Raw genomic sequence first — 20,113 nt, 5'->3', positions numbered from 1 at the left:
TTAAAAATTTAGTTGCATTTCTATCCTCTAATAATGAACTAACAGAAAGAGAATTCAAGAATACAATCCCACTTACCATTGCAACAAAAAGAATTAAAGTATCTAGGAATAAATTTAACCAAGGAAGTGAAAGACCTATACAATGAAAACTATAAGACATTGTTGAAAGAAATCAATAACGACAAAAAGAAATGGAAAGATATTCCATGCACATGGATTGGAAGAATTAGCACAGTTAAAATGTCCATCCTACTTAAAGCAATCTACAGATTCAATGCAATCCCAATCAGAAACTCAATGACATTCTTCACAGAAACAGAACAAAGAATCCTAAAATTCATATGGGGCAACAAAAGACCACAAATAGCTAAAGCAAAAGAACAAAGGTGGAGGCATCAGAATCCCTGACTTCAAAATGTACTACAAAGCCATCGTGATCAAAACAGCGTGGTACTGGTACAAAAACAGGCGCACAGATCAATGGAATCAAATTGAAAGCCCAGAAATAAAACCACACATCTACAGACAGCTAATCTTCGACAAAGGAACTAAGAACATACAATGGAGAAAGGAAAGTCTCTTCAATAAACGGTGCTGGGAAAAATGGACAGCCACATGCAAAAGAATGAAAGTAGACCATTATCTTACACATGCACAAAAATTAACTCAAAATGGATCAAAGACTTGAAGGTGAGATGCAAAACCATAAAACTCCTAGAAGAAAATATAGGCAGTACACTCTTTTTTATATCAGTCTTAGAAGGATCTTTTTGAATACCATGTCTTCCTGGGCAAGGAAAACAAAATCAAAAATAAACAAGAGGGATTTCATCAGACTAAAGAGCTTCTGCAAGGCAAAGGAAAACATGAACAAAAGGAAAAGACAACCCACCAACCGGGAGAAAATATTTGCAAATCATGTAACCCACAAGAGGTTAATCTCCAAAATATATAAAGAACTCACACAACTCAACAAGCAAAAAAAAACAAACAATAAGGTCAAAAAATGGGCAGAAGACATGAACAGACATTCCCGAAGAAGATATACAGATGACCAAGAGATGAAAAGATCTTCGACATCACTAATCATCAGGGAAATGCAAATCAAAAGTAAATTAAGATACCACCTTAAACCCCCTAGAATGGCTATAATCACCAAGACAAAAAATAACAAATGTTGGAGAGGTTGTGGAGAAAAAGTAACCCTCATACACTGCTGGTGGGGATGCAAACTTGTGCAGTCACTATGGAAAACAGTATGGAGATTTCTCAAAAAATTAAAAATAGAAATATCATACGACCCAGCTATCCCACTCCTGGGTATTTATCCAAAGAGCTTGAAATCAACAATTCAAAGAGACTTATACACCCCTATGTTCACTGCAGCATTATTCACAACAGCCAAGACATGTAAGCAACCTGAGTGCTCATCAACTGGTGAATGGATAAAGAAGATGCAGTGTATATATACACAATGGAATACTACTCAGCCATAAAAAAGACAAAATTTTCCCATTTGCAACAACATGGCTGGACCTTGAGGGTGTTATGTTGAGCAAAATAAGCCAGAGAGAAAGACAAACATCGTATGATTTTATTCATGTGTGGAAGACAAACTAACACAAAGACAAAGAGAACAGATTAGTGGTTACATAGCGGGAGGGGGTTAGGGGGTGGGTATAAGGAGTAAAGGGGCACATTTGTACGGTTACTGACAAATAATAATGTACAACTGAAATTTCACAATGTTATAAACTATTATGACCTCAATAAAGTTTAAAAAAACAAAGTTGTGCAAATTCCAAAGATCTTTCAAAAAAATACGCTGACTGCTTTAGATCAACCAACTGGAACAGAACTTTATGCCTTATATCCAGTCTGTCATTCCTTGCATCTCTGTCATAGCGATGCTAAGAATTAAATGATATATGGGAAAGAAAAAAAATATTCATCATACTATCAAGAGGGAACCAAATTTTTAAAACTCTGAGTAGAACTTTGAATAGAAGCTTTTAAAAGAAAGGAGCATTAAGTCCAACAGCAAAGTAATAGCTTTGATATTTTTTATATTTGTTATAGCTTCTTGAGGGCCGCAGTCTTTGTCTTCAGAAAGGAATCTAATTTTGTGATCTGGTATCTAAGACATATTTTTGAAATGTCAGTAACAACATACTTTTTAAACCAATTTTATAAAATTTGCAATAATATGCTTTTCCAGTAGATGTCTCTGAAATGTTCTGAAGGAGAACAAGGAAATTGCAGCTTGCTCTCATGACACAAAGGACAGAAATTTAAGTTCAAATAATGTTAGATAAGAGAGGAGGAAAGAAAACTTCTTTGCAAATCTGTTAAAAATAAATCCAGTCAGCTTTAGTCAGACCCTCTATACAGGAAAAAAGTCTTTTATAAAATTATGCTTTATAAAATCTATCACAGATATTATGAAGGCTGAAAAACTGCAATTATGCAGTTATTGGAATGAACTGACCCCTACCGTATGTTATGAATGTATGAAAATATTTTACTTCATAAACGCTGTGAAATAGTTCAATAAATTATTTAAGAGCTATTGTAACTAACATTTTAAATATGGGGTTTCTTCAGGAAGATTATTTTAAAATATTACTTCAATTAATATGAAATAAAAGTTACAATATTTAAAACAGAAAAAACTATGTTTCTTATGTTTTTGCGTATCTAATTCTTCCCAGTGGTGATTAATGCTTTCCTCTTTGAGAAAGAACATTACCTCCTGCAAGCATCTTGCTCGATGAAATTATGATACATTTAGTCAAAAGATACCATGTACCTTAAATCTTTGTTGTACCCAATTGCCTTCTTCGATTTACCTACTAAATCGCAGTAAATCTTTATGCATGTACCTAATGTCACCATGCAAGTATTCGCACTCACATTCCAGGATCAGCTGGAAACCAGTCTTGTCAAGTGACACAGGAAAGTTTCTGGTTCTAAGGGGGAAAGAGCAAGCTTCCTCATTACTGAGCTGCCATCAATGACTTCCTCCATATGCCTCCAAGACCTGGAAGAAAAAAAATACTCACAAATAACGCTTGTCTAATTAAAAAAAAAGAGAAGGAAAGAAAAAAACCCTAAAAGGAAGCTGTTGCTCTTGACCCTTGCCGACCTTGCTTCTCTAATTCCCTGATCCACCAAGGTCAGAGTTTCTAGTGCAGGAAAAAAAAGCATAATTGTATTGGGAGAAAAGAAAAAAGGAATACAGTTTTTAAAATATATTGCATTTTTTAAAAATCTCAAGTGCATAAAGATCTTTAAAAGATGATTGACTTAAATAAATGCCCTTCTGTCCTGGCACCTCTTAGAAAGAACCAAGAAAAAGAGACTCAGAAATCTGCACCCCATGGAATAAAGCAAAGATCTGTGCTTAAGTGCAAGATCAGATAGATTGCCTGGAAAACCTAGAATGCCTGGCAGCCCTCGCAGTAGGGAGTATATTTGGGAAGACAGAAAGGTCACTAAATGAAAAAATAAGAGCGTCGACTAACCAGGAACTTTCTCACAGGAGAGTAACTGACTCCACTGTTATCAGAGATCCTATCAGCGCTTCTCTGCGGGCTAGATCCGTGCAGTAAACTGGGATGAATGCAAGTTTTCAACTCCGGTCAACAAACAGAGCTGGAAAAGATAACGTGAACTATTGAATTTGTTAAACAGGCATGGCAAGTTTTTAACAGCCTTGGCAGGGACCCCATCCAATGAATTCCTGAGAAAAGAGGTTCATATGACAATCGGATCTCTTGTGTGATGCTTAACAGTTGTTCCTTTTACTTAGGAGTCTAATTTCCCCACCTATTTTCTCCTGAAAACAATTAATTTTAAAATAACCATAGCTGAGAGAAAACGGGAAGTTTTAAGGACACACACACACGTGCAATCACATTAGTTTTTGTCATTTAGTATTGAAAGTATTTTTCCAACTACATTTTCTTTCAAATTAGTTTTTTTAAAATTTAACAAAAATATGGAGAAAATTTAATTTTTCTTATTTCATTTATATTATGTTTCCACATAATGAGTGATTCACCAAAGATTAGTATGCAAGAAAACTAAAGACTTTCACTCGATACTTCTATGTATCATTCTTTATCCCTTTCAATTTCTTTCTTTTTTTCCTTTTGATGACTTTCTTTATGTACTTTCTCTTCCCCCTTTTGTCACTGATTTCAAAGTTTTCTTCTTTTTAGTTTTTATTTCTAACCTGCTGATTTTCTCTAGTATGTCACTTTCTATTTCCTTGTTTACAGTGCAGTAGCGTTTTTCCAAATCACATGAATGATATTTATCTGAAATTCTTTTGACCCTAAGATCAACAGAAAGTTCGACTTGAATGCTCTTCATCTGCTGGTTGTTTTCACCTCTTGCACGTTCGGGATCTTTCCTGGACTGGTGAGACAGACAGAAGTACGACTTGATGAAGCACTCCATTCAGATATGATCCCAGAAGACCTAAAATACCCCCCACCTCCTCTGTCTTGATTAAAAAATTATAAAAAACAATTCCTAGATTGCAATTTTAATATGAAAATATCTGATATTTTCTGCCTTATAGCAATTAATTTATTTATTAGAATTAGGAAATTTTACAATTTGTACCAAATTAGTGCCTCTTGACCAGGGTCATACAATGAAATCACCTGTCGAGTTTTAAAAATATATATACACATGCTCAATTCCCCAGGACAGATTGGCTAAATCAGAATGTTCAGGTGGGGAATGGAAAGAACATGGACACTTTTAGTGTTTCAAAATTTATAGGTGTTTCTGATTTCCATCCATGATGAAAAACCACTATTCTAAAGAAATATTTAAAACCCATATGTGTAAAATGTTAATAACAGATGAGAAAATGTGAATAATAACCTTGTTTGTATGCCACAAAACAATGTAGTCTCTGTTTTTACTATAATCACGCATTGCTTCCTAACAAAGCGTCCTCTGCCTACTAAGGATGGTATGCCTTTAGATGCACCAGCTCTTTTCGTTTTCCTATGATCTAGCTCAAAAAGGTAAGCAGTAAGAAAATGAAAAGACTATTTGTTATCCTGTTAAACCCACCTATTCCTTTTGCTGTAAATACTGACAGGTCTGTATTCCGAACACTCTTTCACTGCTAAGGAAAACAGGGAAGGTGGTGTGGTGGGAAGTTGCTAAGGAAGATTTATCTCGACACTTCACTCCAGGGGTTCTCAAACTTTAGTGTGCATTGGAATCACCTGGAGAGCTTGTTAAAACACAGATTCCCACCCTGCTCCAGTATTTCTTAAATTAGCACATCTAGGGTGGAATTTAGAAGTTGCATTTTTAAAAAGTTCCCAGGCGATGCTGATTCTGCTGACCCAGGGACCCTGGTTTGGGAACCATGGCTTCAGTCTCTAGTTACCCTCTTGGGCAGACTCAGATTTTAGCAAGCTGCCAGAAAAATGCTTTATTGTATCACCTAAGGAGGAACCTTGATCAAAAAAACTGATGCAATTATTTAATAGATATATTTATGTGAATTAATTTATTGCTATTACTTAGCAGAAAATTAACACTTTTCACCACTTACTGCAGCCTCCAAATAAGTACACTTTTCCCCAAGCTGCAGATTGTTTTCTTCCACCAAATAAATCAACAGTTACATAGGACTTTATATAACATAGTGGAGAAAAATAAGAAACCAAATCAAAACAAAAACCTTGGACATGAATGGAAATTCATTAATTTAGCTCAATGCCCAGAAGAAAAGCAATGCAAAATCTAGTCTAACAATAGAGACTAACTCAAATTAGTGCCAAATATATTATACTATCTGTGGAGGAGAGCTGTGTTAATATTATTGTCACAGCCACATATGCCTTTGGGAGCATAATTAACATGTGCCAGAGGTGCGGTTTCATCAGTACATAATTTCACATGGGAGGAAGCCCAGTCAGACACCAAACACTTGTTTTCTCATGTCTCACATGCAGATTTCCATGAATAAATGTGTTCATTAGAAGTGTGCAAATTACAGACATACATTACTTGATTCGTTCAATATTTTTAATAAATCTTTCGTCTAAATTGTTTTCCCCAATGAAAAATTATACTGCCATTTAAAATATTAACTTGATTCATGGGAAATGTGAAGTGATTCTTTAAGAGTAGATTTACTGTATAAGAATTTCTATTTTTTCTGAAATTTCACTGATTTTACAGGTTGATTCCTTTGAGATGTGCCCCGTGATCCTTTTCTTCTTGTAATCCTTATGCTTTGAGCCTAAAAATCTGGGAACAACGCATTTAAGTGGCACTATTACATACACAGATATTCTTTCAGTAAGGAACCTGTAGCTCTCCCTGATTTCCAAGCAGACGCCAGTGGGATATTGCATTGTTAAACAAACTGCTTTTGTGGCCGTCTACTTATAAAGCTGCTATAGCTTTAACACAGCTGATTTTAAAGTGCCCTCAATTATGCAGGCAGGTTGTGTCCGCCAGTTTACACAGCTTCCCCAAACTACCATCCATTTTCGCCTAAAAGGAGACCTGAATAATTTTATTTTTTCAGACAGAATTAGAGTCCTGCACTTCCAACACCAACGCGGTTGCACGTTGCCCCATGGATGGAGGCGGAGCAGCTTACTCTGCAATCATCGCAGACCATCACACTTCAGCACACAGGAAAATGAATGTCATCCACATTATTACTCAGGACTGGAAAAAATGAGGCAGTCCCAGTGCTTAACCTCTCTCTCTTCTCTTTTCGCTTCCCCCCAGCCCAAGAACAGCAGGACTTGATACACAGCAACCAGGCTGAGAGTCACACAGCTGTTGGCAGAAGGACAGCTGAGCAGCAGCAGCAACAGCAGCAGCAAGACTGTGGTGACCCAGGTCACGGATTGTAATTACTATCATCCCTAACCCAATTATTGTCAACACTATTGATGACAACTTCCAAAGAACAAATCACTTGGCTATCAAAGCTTTGGTGGTGACACATGAACATACCTCTCAATCCTTTTCTATTGACGCTGCATGTTGGCGGAAACTGACCGAGCTGCAGGTTCCCAGCCTGCGTGATTATTGAAGCTCTGTGTGCAAACACAGAAGGAAAATGAAAATGCTGTCATACTAGGTTGTAAGGAAATCACAAATTTCTGAAATAAATTCAAACTCTTGTCCACCAAAGAGTGCAATCATGGAAGAATCTTGACATGGAAGGAACGACTTGAACATTTTAAGGAGCTAAGAAGGCTCCCTTCCAGTGGTTGATAAGCGATCACTAGGGGTGTTGATCACTGACTAAGGAAAAAAATTATCACTAAGAACCAACGAGAACCTCGTGTTGATCCAAAGTTGTCGTGTCACATATTTTCTCATCTTTCTAATCGTTAATACTTTACCATTTTCTTTAGGCTTAACTTTTTCTCTCAGAAACATAAAATTGGTTACTGCTAAAAACACCTCTCCACTCTGTTTGGCATAGATCTAGTCATATAAAATACGGCACTCAAATTGAGAAATGTGACTTAGGGGGATCTCTTTAAGAACACTGATGAATATATCTTAGAAATTGTACTCTAATTTTTTAAGGGATTGGAATTCAGTATTTTCATAAAATACCATAAAATCCTCCTTGCCTGACATCACATAATACACATGATTGAAGTGCATGTGTAAAGGCATGGAAAGGATCATTGCTGTATAAAGCAATTCAAACTAAATTCTGAATCTCTTTATCTCTCATTAAAGAATACCTCAATAAAGAATAAAATTCTCAGAATATAGATCAACTACTTACATGTAGATGGCTACACATATTCAATGCTGGAGCACTGGATTTGAAAGCAGAAGGTGAGGCGTTAGCTCTGGTACCTCAAGCAAGTTATTTTGGTTTTCTGCCCCTTAGTTTCTTCAACTGCTGAGTGTGTATCAAGAACTCTTTAAGGTTAAAAAAAAAAGACAAAATTCTGGGAGGAGTTAAAACAGTTTAGAAATCTAAGCTATTACAATACTTTTTACTAATTTCTACCCCCAAGTAGTCTAAAATTCAGGTTGCCATTTACTAAGTGCATATAGTCTATATTTTCATATATATAGTGAAATATGGTTTATTTGAATTACCTTTAAACCTATCTTGAACTTTCAGTGGTTTTAAATATATATATATATATACACATTTAAATGTTTCCAATTTTCTCTTCTTCTACATGCAGCAGTGACACAAAAAATGGCAGACCAGCTGAACCACCAGGCAATGAAATTGACCGTTCTGCAGACGAAGATTGACAATGTTTCTTTGGCTGTGAGTGATGTAAAGAACGCGTGCTCTTCCCTAGAAGGGAAAATCAATGAAGATAAAGGCAGGGAATTTCAATCTTTCCTAAAAGGTAAAAGTAAAGTAAAATAAACTATTCCTTCAGTTAGGACAAAAGGCAAATGACTCATTTATCTTTTCTCACATCACTTTGGGATCTCTGCTTTAGGCTGGGTGATATGGAAGGCTAAGACAGGTTTTTTTAGTAAGATATTTGTAAATCACTCTATTTCTGAAATAATTTGAAACATCTAAATATTTTTTATTCTATAGTCAAATATTTGACTATTCATCTGATTTATTGAAATTACATACCTAGCTACAGCCTAACTTAGATTTCTGTATAGTTAAAATGAGCCATACTGAATTTACTTCCATTGTGGTTTTCGGTTCAAAGTAAAGATGAGGTTAAGGGATGATTGCTAAGGCAGCTATATGCTCGTCTCAATAATATTGATGGAGACAGTGAGGATAAATTTAAGTGCATTATTATCCCAGAAATTTTGTAGATCATGAAGTATAATCAATAAGATATGTCCTAAAACATCTCAGGTCAGAGAAATAGTTTCTTTATAAATGTGAATCAATTTCCCTGAATTTCATGCTCTCCGAACGGTGGGCTGTGTTCTTTCTGGAGGCTCTACAGGATGACCCATTTCCCACTAATTCAAGTTGCTCTCAGAGCTCATTTTCTTGCAGTTGTAGGACTGAGGTTCTATTTTCTCGATGGTTATAAACTGAAGCTTGTTCCCAGCTTCTAGAAGCCACTGAATTTCTTGGTTCTGGCCTTCATCCGCATCTTCAAAAGCCAGCAATCGCTGTCGAGCCCCCATGGCATCTCTCAGACTTGTCTGCCTTCCTCTTCCTCTTTCAAGGACTCTTGTGATTACATTGGCCGCACCTGGATAATCCAGGATAATCTCCTCATCTCAAGGTCCTTAACCTTAATGACGTCTGTCAAGGCCCTTTTGCCACATAAGGTGACATATTCACATTCACAGGTTCAGGGAATTAGCGTGTGGACAGCCTGGGAGGGACAGCAATATTCTGCCTACCACAGAGATTTATGCATAGTGAGTAATTGCTATGTAGTGTTATGCACAGGGTTCAATGGGACTGTTTGATAGTTTCAACAAATCTAGTCTAAAGCCGAGGAAGGCTTCCTCACATCTCAACTGTTAAGTGACGGACCAGGAGGAGTTAACCAGGCAAAGGGATTTCAGGTAGGGACTGGAGATTCCAGGCAAATAGTTTGGTTAATAGGAGTGTCTCAATTCATTGGGTTTACTGTATGTTTCTGAGTTTCAGGATTACTGGGCCCTCTCACTTTGTTTTATACATTAAAAAAAAAAAAATACTCACTCTACAACTCCATTTCTGTCATCACAAGTTATTTTTCCTCTATAGTGGTTCACAGGTAAAAGAGATAACAAGGTGGAAGTTTCCAAATCATCTACCAGTACCGTAGAAACCATGATTTTTTAAAACCATGGAAATAACTGGTGCTATTAAGCCAGTGAAAGAAAGACCTTGTCCGACCTATCTGGCATGCCCCCTATGGCCAAAACTTAGTGACGGCGAGCATGAGAGAGAAATGTATTTTCCCTGGAGCAGTAGCATGAGAAAGGAGCCAAATAGAAACAGTGTGTAACTGACCATAACCACTATAATGAAATTTGTTTGGCAAAATTTGGTTATCATGACTTGAGAGAATTAGGCCTGTCAGCTGTTTTTCGTGAACCTCCTAGCAAAAATTCTGGCACTGACACAGGAAAAAACATACACTCATAACAACAACAACAAATTCCCTCCTCAAATGGAGGCATTAATTGGGTACTGAGCACAAGCAGTTATGGGAACCAGAGGGCTTGCAGTTAATGAATGTTCATGCACGCAACAAAAACTAAACTCACCCATGAGGTGCTGCACTTACCTAGCAACACCACATCCTCTGCTCTGGCTTCCTCTGCATCCATGGGCGGAAACACTGCTTCATCTGCAAACAGCCATAGACACTGTTCAAAGTCAAATGCCCCAACTCCTTAAGAGTTACTTGAACGTTATAAATTGGCCCTACATTCACGGTCACAAGGGACATGCCTGGGTATCTGATATCAAATACATGTGTTAAGTCACCAAATATGTCCAATATCCTCTTCTTTAGGAAGTGGAAGCACGTGAGTCACATGAAACAGAATCAAATAGAGTTAAAACGATGTGCCCACTCAGATATTGGCATAAAGCTCTTTTATGTATTTTTGCAAAATCAAATTCTTGCACAGATGTTTTAGTAACAAATAATACAAATGCTATTTGAAAAGCTCCTTATCCTGAAATGAGTATTTAACCTAATAATCTGACTTCTTTTCAGACACTGCTGTGATTTTACCCTTTCCCCAGTATGTTTTTCCATCCAAGTTCTAAAGCATAACAACTAACATATCTCCTGGTTTTCATTTTCCTTGTTTACTTTTTTCCTGACTCCTTTGGTCAAGATTCTATACTGCTCTTTACCTGTTTACATTGTTGTTACCTACTATCATTCTTGTTCTGACTTTCAGATCACGTAGTTTTTCACTGCCTGAAGTTAAACACCTATTGTTATTGTCCACAACTAATTAATTAATTCAATCACGCTTAGGTTTTATTCTACCTTTTCAATCTTGAAAATGTTTTAAATCCAAAATGATAAGGGTGTAAATTCCAAGGTCTGATTCTTAACATTAAATATTTTATTGTATTTCATCCAGTTGTTGTTGTCATGAGAGTTAAAGACAATTTTAACCAACAGGAGCTGGCTAAGTGATCCTGTAGAAAGTACAATAAAAATAACGTTGCTATTGAGCAGCACCTTTACTCAGTAAAGCTAACATATTCTATTTTTAAGTTCAGAAATCTTAAGATTTCCAAATTTCATTTTCAGGGCAGCATATAAAATGTGCTCAATGAAGATTTGCTGTATAAACGGGTGACTAGTTAAATGCTAAGTAAAATTTAGAAAATAAAAATACTTTTAAAATTTTCTGGTGTGCTCAGTGCTTTGGCGCTGTGTCATTGATTACTAGCCCAGACTTTACATTTTTTTTTCTATTACGAACAAATTGATTTTCACTTACTTATATTTTTTTGACTTTTAAATGTATTTGTTTCTGCCAGATTTAGAAATATAAAATAATTTTTTTTCCTCTTTCTTCATTTAACAACATTGATCTTTAGGATCTAGGATTTCCAAAGAGATATTTATCTATGTAAACAACATTTACAGCTTTGTCTTTGTACCAGCTTAGTTAATATCAAGATGCTCAAGCAATGCCTCATTCTATCTGGTGTAATTGTTATTTCAAAATGCTTTTTGTGTAAGTCTCTCATGCATCTTAAATACTTCTAAAAGCTTGCTTATAAAATAAAGACCTGTAGAGAGTATATATTTCTATTGTAGATATTTCTATCCTACAGTCATCTTTCTTGAATAGGCTTCATGGTAGCCAAAACTCATTTCACAATAGCCCATTGTGCAAACCTTGCTGTTTGAATGCTTTGTATTATGTTGTCTGTATTTTACATGATAGTCACGGGCTACGCTTTGGATTTGAATAGACAGACCTTTCATTTGCATGTGCTTCATAGCTATGTACTCTAAATATGCCTCAAGCATATGTTTTATTTTTTTCCCATTTTCTGTTTTTATATGTAACAGGTTTTTTTGTTTGTTTTGCTTTTTTTTAATTCTAAAATATTTAGTTCCTTTTCTAAAGAGCTCTGAATAGTTCAGAACCTTTTTACTTTTCCTTTTCTTTTCTTTTTTTTTTTAATGCTACTTTTAGAACTGACAATCATTCTAGCTTATGATCAGTCCGCGCTCCCAATCCTGGAGGTACTAGCATGTTCTTCAACAGTGGCACGTTTCTCTGTCTCTTTTTGTTAAGAACTAATGTCACATTATGATAATTAATGTATATCTTGAATTCCTGTTTTCATTTGACTTAGGTTTATGATCCCCAAATCTCTCATTATTATTATTATTGTTATTATAAAGTATTGTTGAATCTTGTTCAACAAGACTATTACTTCATATTGCTCTTCATTTGGGAATATCATTAAATTTCTTCTCTGTAGTAAATTTATTAGTTTTTGTAACCTCAAAACACAAGGTCTGAAACCTCATTACTAATAATAAATAGAAACCTAATAACACAACCAGAAGCTAACACCAAGTATTATTTACTATGGCGGCAACCCCAAAGCCGTGTATCATCATACCAGACAGAGACTCGACCTAGACTCAGTGCATTCAAGGGCCTGTTAACTGAAGTCAGTAGTATTTCCTTCATGTCTTTTGTCCAGAGAGACTTTGCTTTGTGGTTCTAGTGTGTTCTATGCCACAATTGATTTCTCCCCTCAGACGTACCAATTAAGAAGGTAATCACCTTCTATAAACTATAGTAATTTTAAAAATTTTATGAGTAAATGTAGTCAAAATGTTTTTTATTATTGCATGTTTTTAGTGTTTAGCCTCAAACTGTTTTTATCTTTTTAGAGATATCTAAATTTTACGTAATTAAAATAATGTGTCATTTGTTGTTGTTTATTATTTCTTTCTTTAGGTCTAAAATCCAAAAGCATTAATGATCTGATAAAGGATATAGTAAGAGAACAATTTAAAGCTTTTAAAAAGGACATGCATGAGACCGTAGCGCAGGTCTTCAAGACTGTATCAAGTCTGTCAGAGGACCTTGAAAACACCAGACAAATAATTCGCCAAGTTAATGAATCTGTGGTTTCAATAGCGGTCCAGCAAAAGTCTGTTTTAATGCAAGAAAATAGGCCTACTTCGACTGATATACTCGATCTAAAAAATCGCATTACGAATATCAGGCAAGAAATGATTTTTACATGTGAGAAGCCTATTAAAGAACTAGAAGCAAAGCAGACTCATTTAGAAGGTGCTCTAGAACAGGAACACTCAAGGAGCATTCTGCATTATGAATCGTTCAACAAGACACTGTCTAAAATGAAGGAAGTCCAGGAGCAGCTTTTATCAACGGAGCAAATATCAGACCAGAAGAGTGTTTCAGCTGCTGACTCAGTTAGCGATAATGTCACCGAGTACATGTCTACCCTACATGAAAATATAAAGAAGCAGGGTGTGATGATGCTGCAAATGTTTGATGATTTGCACATCCAAGAAAGCAAGATTACCAATCTCACCATTGCTTTGGAGATGGAGAAAAGATCTGTCAGAGGTGAATGCGAAGACATGTTATCCAAGTGCAGAAAAGATTTTAAATTTCAAATTAAGGACACAGAAGAGAGTTTACAAGTTTTAAACCAAACATTGGCTGAAGTTCTCTTTCCAATGGACAATAAGATGAATAAAATGAATGAGCAACTAAGTGATTTGACTTACGATATGGAGATCCTTCAACCTTTGCTTGAGCGGGGAGGGTCATTTAGAGAGACAATGACCTATGAACAACAAAAGGAAGCAGCAGCTACAAGCAAAAAGGTAGAAAATATGATTAGTGTTGTCAATGGGCTAAATATTCTTATCAAAGAACTTTCAAAAAGACACAACTTACTTAGAAATGAAGTACAGAGTCGTGGTGATGCCTTACACAGACGGATCAATGAATATGCCTTAGAAATGGAAGATGGCCTAAATAAGACCATGACTATCATAAATAATGCCATTGATTTCATTCAGGATAACTACATGTTAAAAGAGACTTTAAGTACAATAAAGTATAATCCTGATGTCCATCATAAATGTACCCAAAATATGGAAACTATTTTGACGTTTATTCCTCAATTCCAACGTTTGAATGATTCTATTCAGATTTTGGTCAATGACGATCAGAGATATAACTTTGTTTTGCAAGTTGCCAAGGTCCTTGCAGATATTTCCAAAGATGAAAAATTGAATCAGTCCAACTTTCAAAAGATCTCTCAAATGTTCAATGAAAGCACATCTCAAGTGATAAAATACCAGCAAAATATGAGTCATTTGGAGGAAAAAATACTCTCAGCCACAAAGATTTCCAAAAATTTTGAAATTCGGTTGCAAGACATTGAGACTAAAGTGACCAAGATGCTCACACCATATTATATTTCACTTAAAAAAGGCAGTGTAGCTACAAATGAGAGAGACCAGGCTCTTCAACTGCAGGTATTAAATTCTAGATTTAAGGCACTGGAAGCAAAATCTATCCATCTTTCCATTAATTTCTCTTTACTTAACAAAACTCTCTACGAAGCTCTAACGATGTCTCATAACGCTTCTGCAAGTATATCAGAACTGAAGGCCACCATACCTAAGTGGATCAAAGGTTCCGTACCAGACATTGAGCTTCTTCAGAAAGACCTGACAGAATTCGTGGAATCAGTAATTGAAATAAAAACTCAAATTGCCCTCTCTAATTTAACTAGATATATAAACCGATCGTTGTCTGGTAGTCTTGCAAATGTTGTTAAGTCTCAGAAGCAAGTAAAACCATTGCTGAAGAAAGCCAATACACTTAAAAAACCAACAGTGAATCTTACCACTGTCCTGACAGGCCGGGCCCAGAGAAACACAGACAACGTTGTTGTATTTCCTGGTAAGCTACTGCAAAAAAATAACTTTGAATCTCTCCGTTAATTTAAATGATATTTAGTAGGTCTGTATGGTTTAGCAAGACCATAAGATATAAAAGGTACATACTTGAACTTGGGTAGATAGTCAAGTAATTTGAAGATTACTGACGTATTATTTGAATCTGATTCTATCCTACGTAAATTAAGAATCAATATGAAGCAACTATTTAAAGTATAAATATTTGTCTACAGGTTTTTAACCTTTTTTCTGACAAGACCCCTATAGAACCATCTAATTTGCCCCTGTAAAACATTCTTCCTTGCATACATAATTAAAGGAAACTATAAGATAAAGAGCTCCTTGATGAATAAGACAAGACTGTATCTTACTGGTTTTGGCATTACCTGGCAAAATGTTCAGTCTATGCAATAAGAAACTCAATAAGCATCTGTTGAATGACTATCTGACTGAATGAATGCATAAGACAGCAGGATTTAGATTTGGGTAGATCACAGAAGGCCATGAATGCCAACCTAAGTGTTTTAGTCTGTTCAGGCTGCTGTAACAAAATACCACAGACTGAGTGGCTTATCAACAACAAAATTTACTTCTCACACTGCTGGAGACTAGAAGTCCAAGAGGAAGGCACCAGCATGGTCGGGTTCTGGTGAGAGCCCTCTTCCTGACTCAGAGCCAGAGCCTCCTTGCTGTGTTCTCGTAGGGTGGAAGGGGAGCGGGCTCCCTCTAGGGTCTCTTTTATAAGGACACTAATCCCGTTCAGGAGGGCTGTACCCTCATGATCTAAGCACTTCCAAAGCCCCACCTCCCAATATCATCAACTTTGGGGGTTAGGATTTCAACATGTGAATTTTGGCAGGACACGTTCAGACCATAGCACTAAGGCAGTTAGACACAGTTTTGTTATGAGTGGCTTTTAAAAATTTGGAGCAGAGGGTTGGATGTAGTACGAACTGTGTCTCAGGAGCGTGAAGCTAGCAGTAGTGTGTCGCATGTGCTGAGAATGAATTTAGGAATACCAGTTAGGACATTATTGAATGAATATTGGGAAGAGCAGTAAGAGCAAATCTGAGGAAGAACAGATCTGAAACAGAGGAGACAGATGTGAGAAATGTTGTAAAGGTCAAGTCAACAGGAGAGTGGAACAAGTAATGATCTGAGGAACAACGAATCTTGACTGCGGTCCTAGTCGTTTCACTAAGTGTGTAGCCTGAGGTAAGTTCACCTCCCTGGACGTCAGTGTCTTCCTTCTAAGTGATGGCATTGCAATAGGTGCTGTGCTGAGCTCGTTAGTAGAAATATGTTGCAGACTGCATTGTTGTAAAAAACATGAGCTGTTCACAGCCTGAATGCATGGCCCTTGAGGAATGGAGAGACCTAGAATATTCTAGGTCTTGAGGTTTTGAATCTGGGAAATGAGAGGGTCACAGTACCGTTAACAGACGTGGTAAACACCAGAGAAGGAAAGAGAAATTCAATGTGGTGCATATAAACTACTTAATAGTCTTTCTGTATGAAAGAACTGTTCTATGAATGTGTTTGGCATATGAGTGATATTAACTAATCTTTTCACAATGAAAAGAACAGCTACTGATTCTTACTAAAAGAAACGGCAGTGTTCCTCTCATGAGTCTGCTGTGAAATTATATGGCCATTTGGATAAATTTTGTATTTTATTACCTTTTAATTACAAAAGGGTGATCATTATTCTAACATAATATGACTCCTTATATTTAATTTATGAAGATTTTGATACTATTAAAAATAACAGAATAATACAAAATTGAATTGTCTCTTGACTATTTAAATTATTGTATTTATTTATGACTCCCTCCAAATTGATCTGACTCAGGAGGAGTAATCTTGCCCTGTGAGATCATAGAACAAACTATTTAGACTTAATGTTTCCAAGAGAAAGGTAGTATTTCAGTACAAGATGTTCTTATAATAATAATTTTAGGAAAAATAGTGAGTTCTTTATCCATATGATTTCAATCCTTGGTCTTCCTGTGGACACTGAAAATGAGTTTCATTTAAGCTCTACAGGATGTGTGATCATACACCAGGCAAAATATGTCATTTTTTTTCTTCAACCAAAAAATAACTAGGTCATCTATACAGTAAGCATAAAATTTCAAAAGCTTAAAAATTAATTGAAATTGTACTTCAGAATTATTCAGCAGAATAATAAGTGAAGTTTGTAGAAAGGTTTAATAGAATATAGAACCCATAAACTTTTAAACTATAAAGAAAGCATGTTAGGAACTTATAAAAATTGTATTTAGACATTTATATAGCAGTTGACTCAAAATTGGGCCTAATGGGCTAATAATTAATTCAGTTCTGATTTTCTTTTTTCTTTTTTTTTAACAAACCTCCTATTTTTTAAATTTAATTTTCTTTAAAGATTGGCACCTGAGCTAACAACTATTGCCAATCTTTCTTTTTCCTTTTTTTTTTCTTTCTGCTTTTTCTCCCCAAATCCCCCCAGTACATAGTTGTATATTTTAGCTGTGGGTCCTTCCAGTTGTGGCATGTGGGACGTCACCTCAACATGGCCTGATGAGTGGTGCCATATCCGCACCCAGGATCTGAACCAGTGAAACCCTGGGCTGCTGCAGTGGAGCGCGCAAACTTAAACACTGGGCCACTGGGCCGGCCCCCTGATTTTCTTTTTTCAATGATGCCTTGATAAAATTGCTTCCCATTCCTTTATTTACTATAAGTAGAATTTTTTATAGGTCTACCCACCAAAATTAATAATTAAAATTTCTTTATCTCATAAAGATAAACAATAATGATGATGTCAGGGCAATAAAGATATGTTGGCCTCATTTCACGGGCGGGGTAGACAGTCACTTTATGCAGGACCAGCAACATAGTGCGCGGGGTCCTTTTAAGTGGGTGCATAGATACACGTGCTCTTTAAACCAGCCCTGCTTCTATGGCCCCTAAAACTCATGGCATTCACTGGACAGCTGAGCAAGTAAAGTCTATGTGAGGTGATGAAACCAGAGAACTCAGGCTAAGTTCTCCATAAGAACAAACCAATTGCAAAATGAACTCCTTCCTTTGATACCCTGTTTTATACCGGGGGTAGGACGCACTGACACACTGGCTAAATTTGGCTGTTTCCTTTGACCTTTGCTACTATATTATAAATATCATCTAGCTACATTTCTCCCCTATATAACTAACGCCAGAAGAGAACTTCTTGTCATCTTATGAATCTCACAATAATATTATTCAGATTATAGCTACTATCATTTGCATAATAATTATTTGCAGAAGAATAAGTGCACCTTGTAGAAAGAAAAAATATATCAACATAGTTTTTAAAATTTAATCAATTTTAATAAGTGATCACTTCCTTTAAAGCCTAATACTAGTAATGCTATAATAATATAATATTGGATACTATTAACAGTTACTTTATCCCAGGCACTGCACAAATTTTACTGTATGAGTTACTTCACTTGACAATACCTATGAGGTGGCTATCATTGTTCTCAGTTTGAAGATGATAAACTAACTCTCAGAGAGATGAACTAAAGTATCCTGTCTCAGGTCATGCAGTGAGTAAGGGATAGAGCCTGACTCCGGGTCTGTTGGACTCAGGGCTCAGTCCTCAACCACTGAACACAGAGAGATTGTGGAGTATGTTCACCCGCCTTTCTCTTCCTTCTGTTTCTGTCTGAAGCATCATGTCTTTTCCAGAATCTGGCCATATCTGTATATTCCGTACAGCCAGAGTTCCTAGTCCCAGGGAGTCTCTTTCCTCGAGAATCCAAATACTGCCGCTTGTTTCTGCATAGGCCAGAAGGAAGCAAGGGTGCTTCTCCTCAGTTTGGCTTTTCTGGGAGATGGTCACTGGGCAGTTGTCATTGAAAGTCATTGAAAGTCACCATCAATTATTCACTAGATCTTTTGACTGATGCAGTAGAAGGGCAAAATTCAGAATACTCACTCTGTCACTTCCTTTGGAGCCATTCAGTTATCCTGATTATGATTCCGCCTAGGCCGATGCTGATAAGCTGTTCCAGTTGAATCACTAAATATTTGACTTGTGTCTAAACAATATTCCGATAGACAGCGAGAGGGTTTTATTTCATCTTTGAGGGTTTGTTTGTACAGCAATTGGCAGACTTGTACCGGCAGAGAGAGCTTGGCTGCTTGCCTTCCAAGAGGCGTGGAATCCTGCCCATAACGCAACGTCGGCAGCAGTATTGCTGAGGAGGCCCGCTTCCTGCCTGTGAGAGGGACTTCTTATTTTCACTATTTCCCCAATATTTACCAAATGTCTTTGGCTCTCCCTAATAAACCTCTTCTATTCATAATTACCCCTTTACTCCTCTTAAGAAAGATTACATTCTATAAAAGATTTGGTAGTGTACAAAATACACCTTTTTAAATTTATCATTGCTGTGAATATAAGCAATTTGAAAGAGAAAAATAAGAGCCTAGTGAATATTTTACTGCTTTATATCACTTTAAAACCATTTCTAAGTTTTGTGACTCTGCATGGAGGCAGTTTTTGAATTGAGCACAAAATTTGAAATCAGGAAATCAAGGTTCAAGTCTTACCTACATCGTATTTATTTCTAATAAGTCATTTAACTTCTTTTTCTAAACCTTACTTTCCTCATTTATAAAATAAGAATAATGTACCCATCTTACAAGTTTATTGTGAGGATCAAGGAAATAACCTGTATTCAGTATATTATTAAGTTCATTACGAATATATGATGCAATTTTCTTAGCTGTATTCAATATTTGTATTTTATTTTCTCTAATATTTTTACTTAATATTTGATATGTAATTATTTCCATGCGTCAACATAAAGACTCATGACATTTCACTCTTCCATCTTTACTTTTATAAGTCAAACTGTTTTAAACTCAATATTTGTTTATATCTGAGCTTATACTTATCACATAATGATGATCAGAAAGAATAGGATACAAAATACAAAGGCTTGACTGTATAAAAATGCACATGTATTGACAAGCACTAAAAAATATCTGCAAAAAGTTTTAATAATTTTTTTCCAAAGTGTTTTCTACTCTTCGTATGTTTTTCCATAGTATAAAAAATTAACATTTTCAAATATATCTCAAGTTAACTAATAAGTTGACTTCTGGCCAAAATGGTTAAATATAAACTAATTAAATTTTGAAGGCTATCTACTTGAATTTAGAGT

The 20,113-nt window shown here is 36.0% G+C and overlaps 1 protein-coding gene and 1 long non-coding RNA gene across 2 annotated transcripts in view; one reads left to right on the top strand and one right to left on the bottom strand.

The window, feature by feature from the left end:
- Nucleotides 1-20,113, top strand: part of MMRN1 (multimerin 1) — a 66,775-nt gene that overhangs the window by 33,570 nt on the left and 13,092 nt on the right. The window contains exons 5-7 of the mRNA XM_008514387.2: nt 6,781-6,894; nt 8,220-8,393; nt 12,925-14,916. Coding sequence (XP_008512609.2) covers nt 6,781-6,894; nt 8,220-8,393; nt 12,925-14,916 — 2,280 coding nt within the window. The remainder of the gene's footprint in view (nt 1-6,780; nt 6,895-8,219; nt 8,394-12,924; nt 14,917-20,113) is intronic.
- On the bottom strand, nt 1,577-8,338 carry LOC139082278 (uncharacterized). Its single transcript, XR_011538112.1, has 5 exons — nt 8,128-8,338; nt 7,805-7,944; nt 7,012-7,094; nt 3,525-3,654; nt 1,577-3,040 (listed from the first exon to the last, which is right to left on the bottom strand). It is a non-coding gene; the product is annotated as an uncharacterized lncRNA (long non-coding RNA).

Source organism: Equus przewalskii, chromosome 3 (genome assembly GCF_037783145.1).
Source record: "Equus przewalskii isolate Varuska chromosome 3, EquPr2, whole genome shotgun sequence".
In the NCBI taxonomy this organism is placed as follows: Eukaryota; Metazoa; Chordata; class Mammalia; order Perissodactyla; family Equidae; genus Equus; species Equus przewalskii.
The sequence above is the reverse complement of the archived record's forward strand: the minus strand, read 5'-3'. Positions and strand labels throughout refer to the sequence as shown.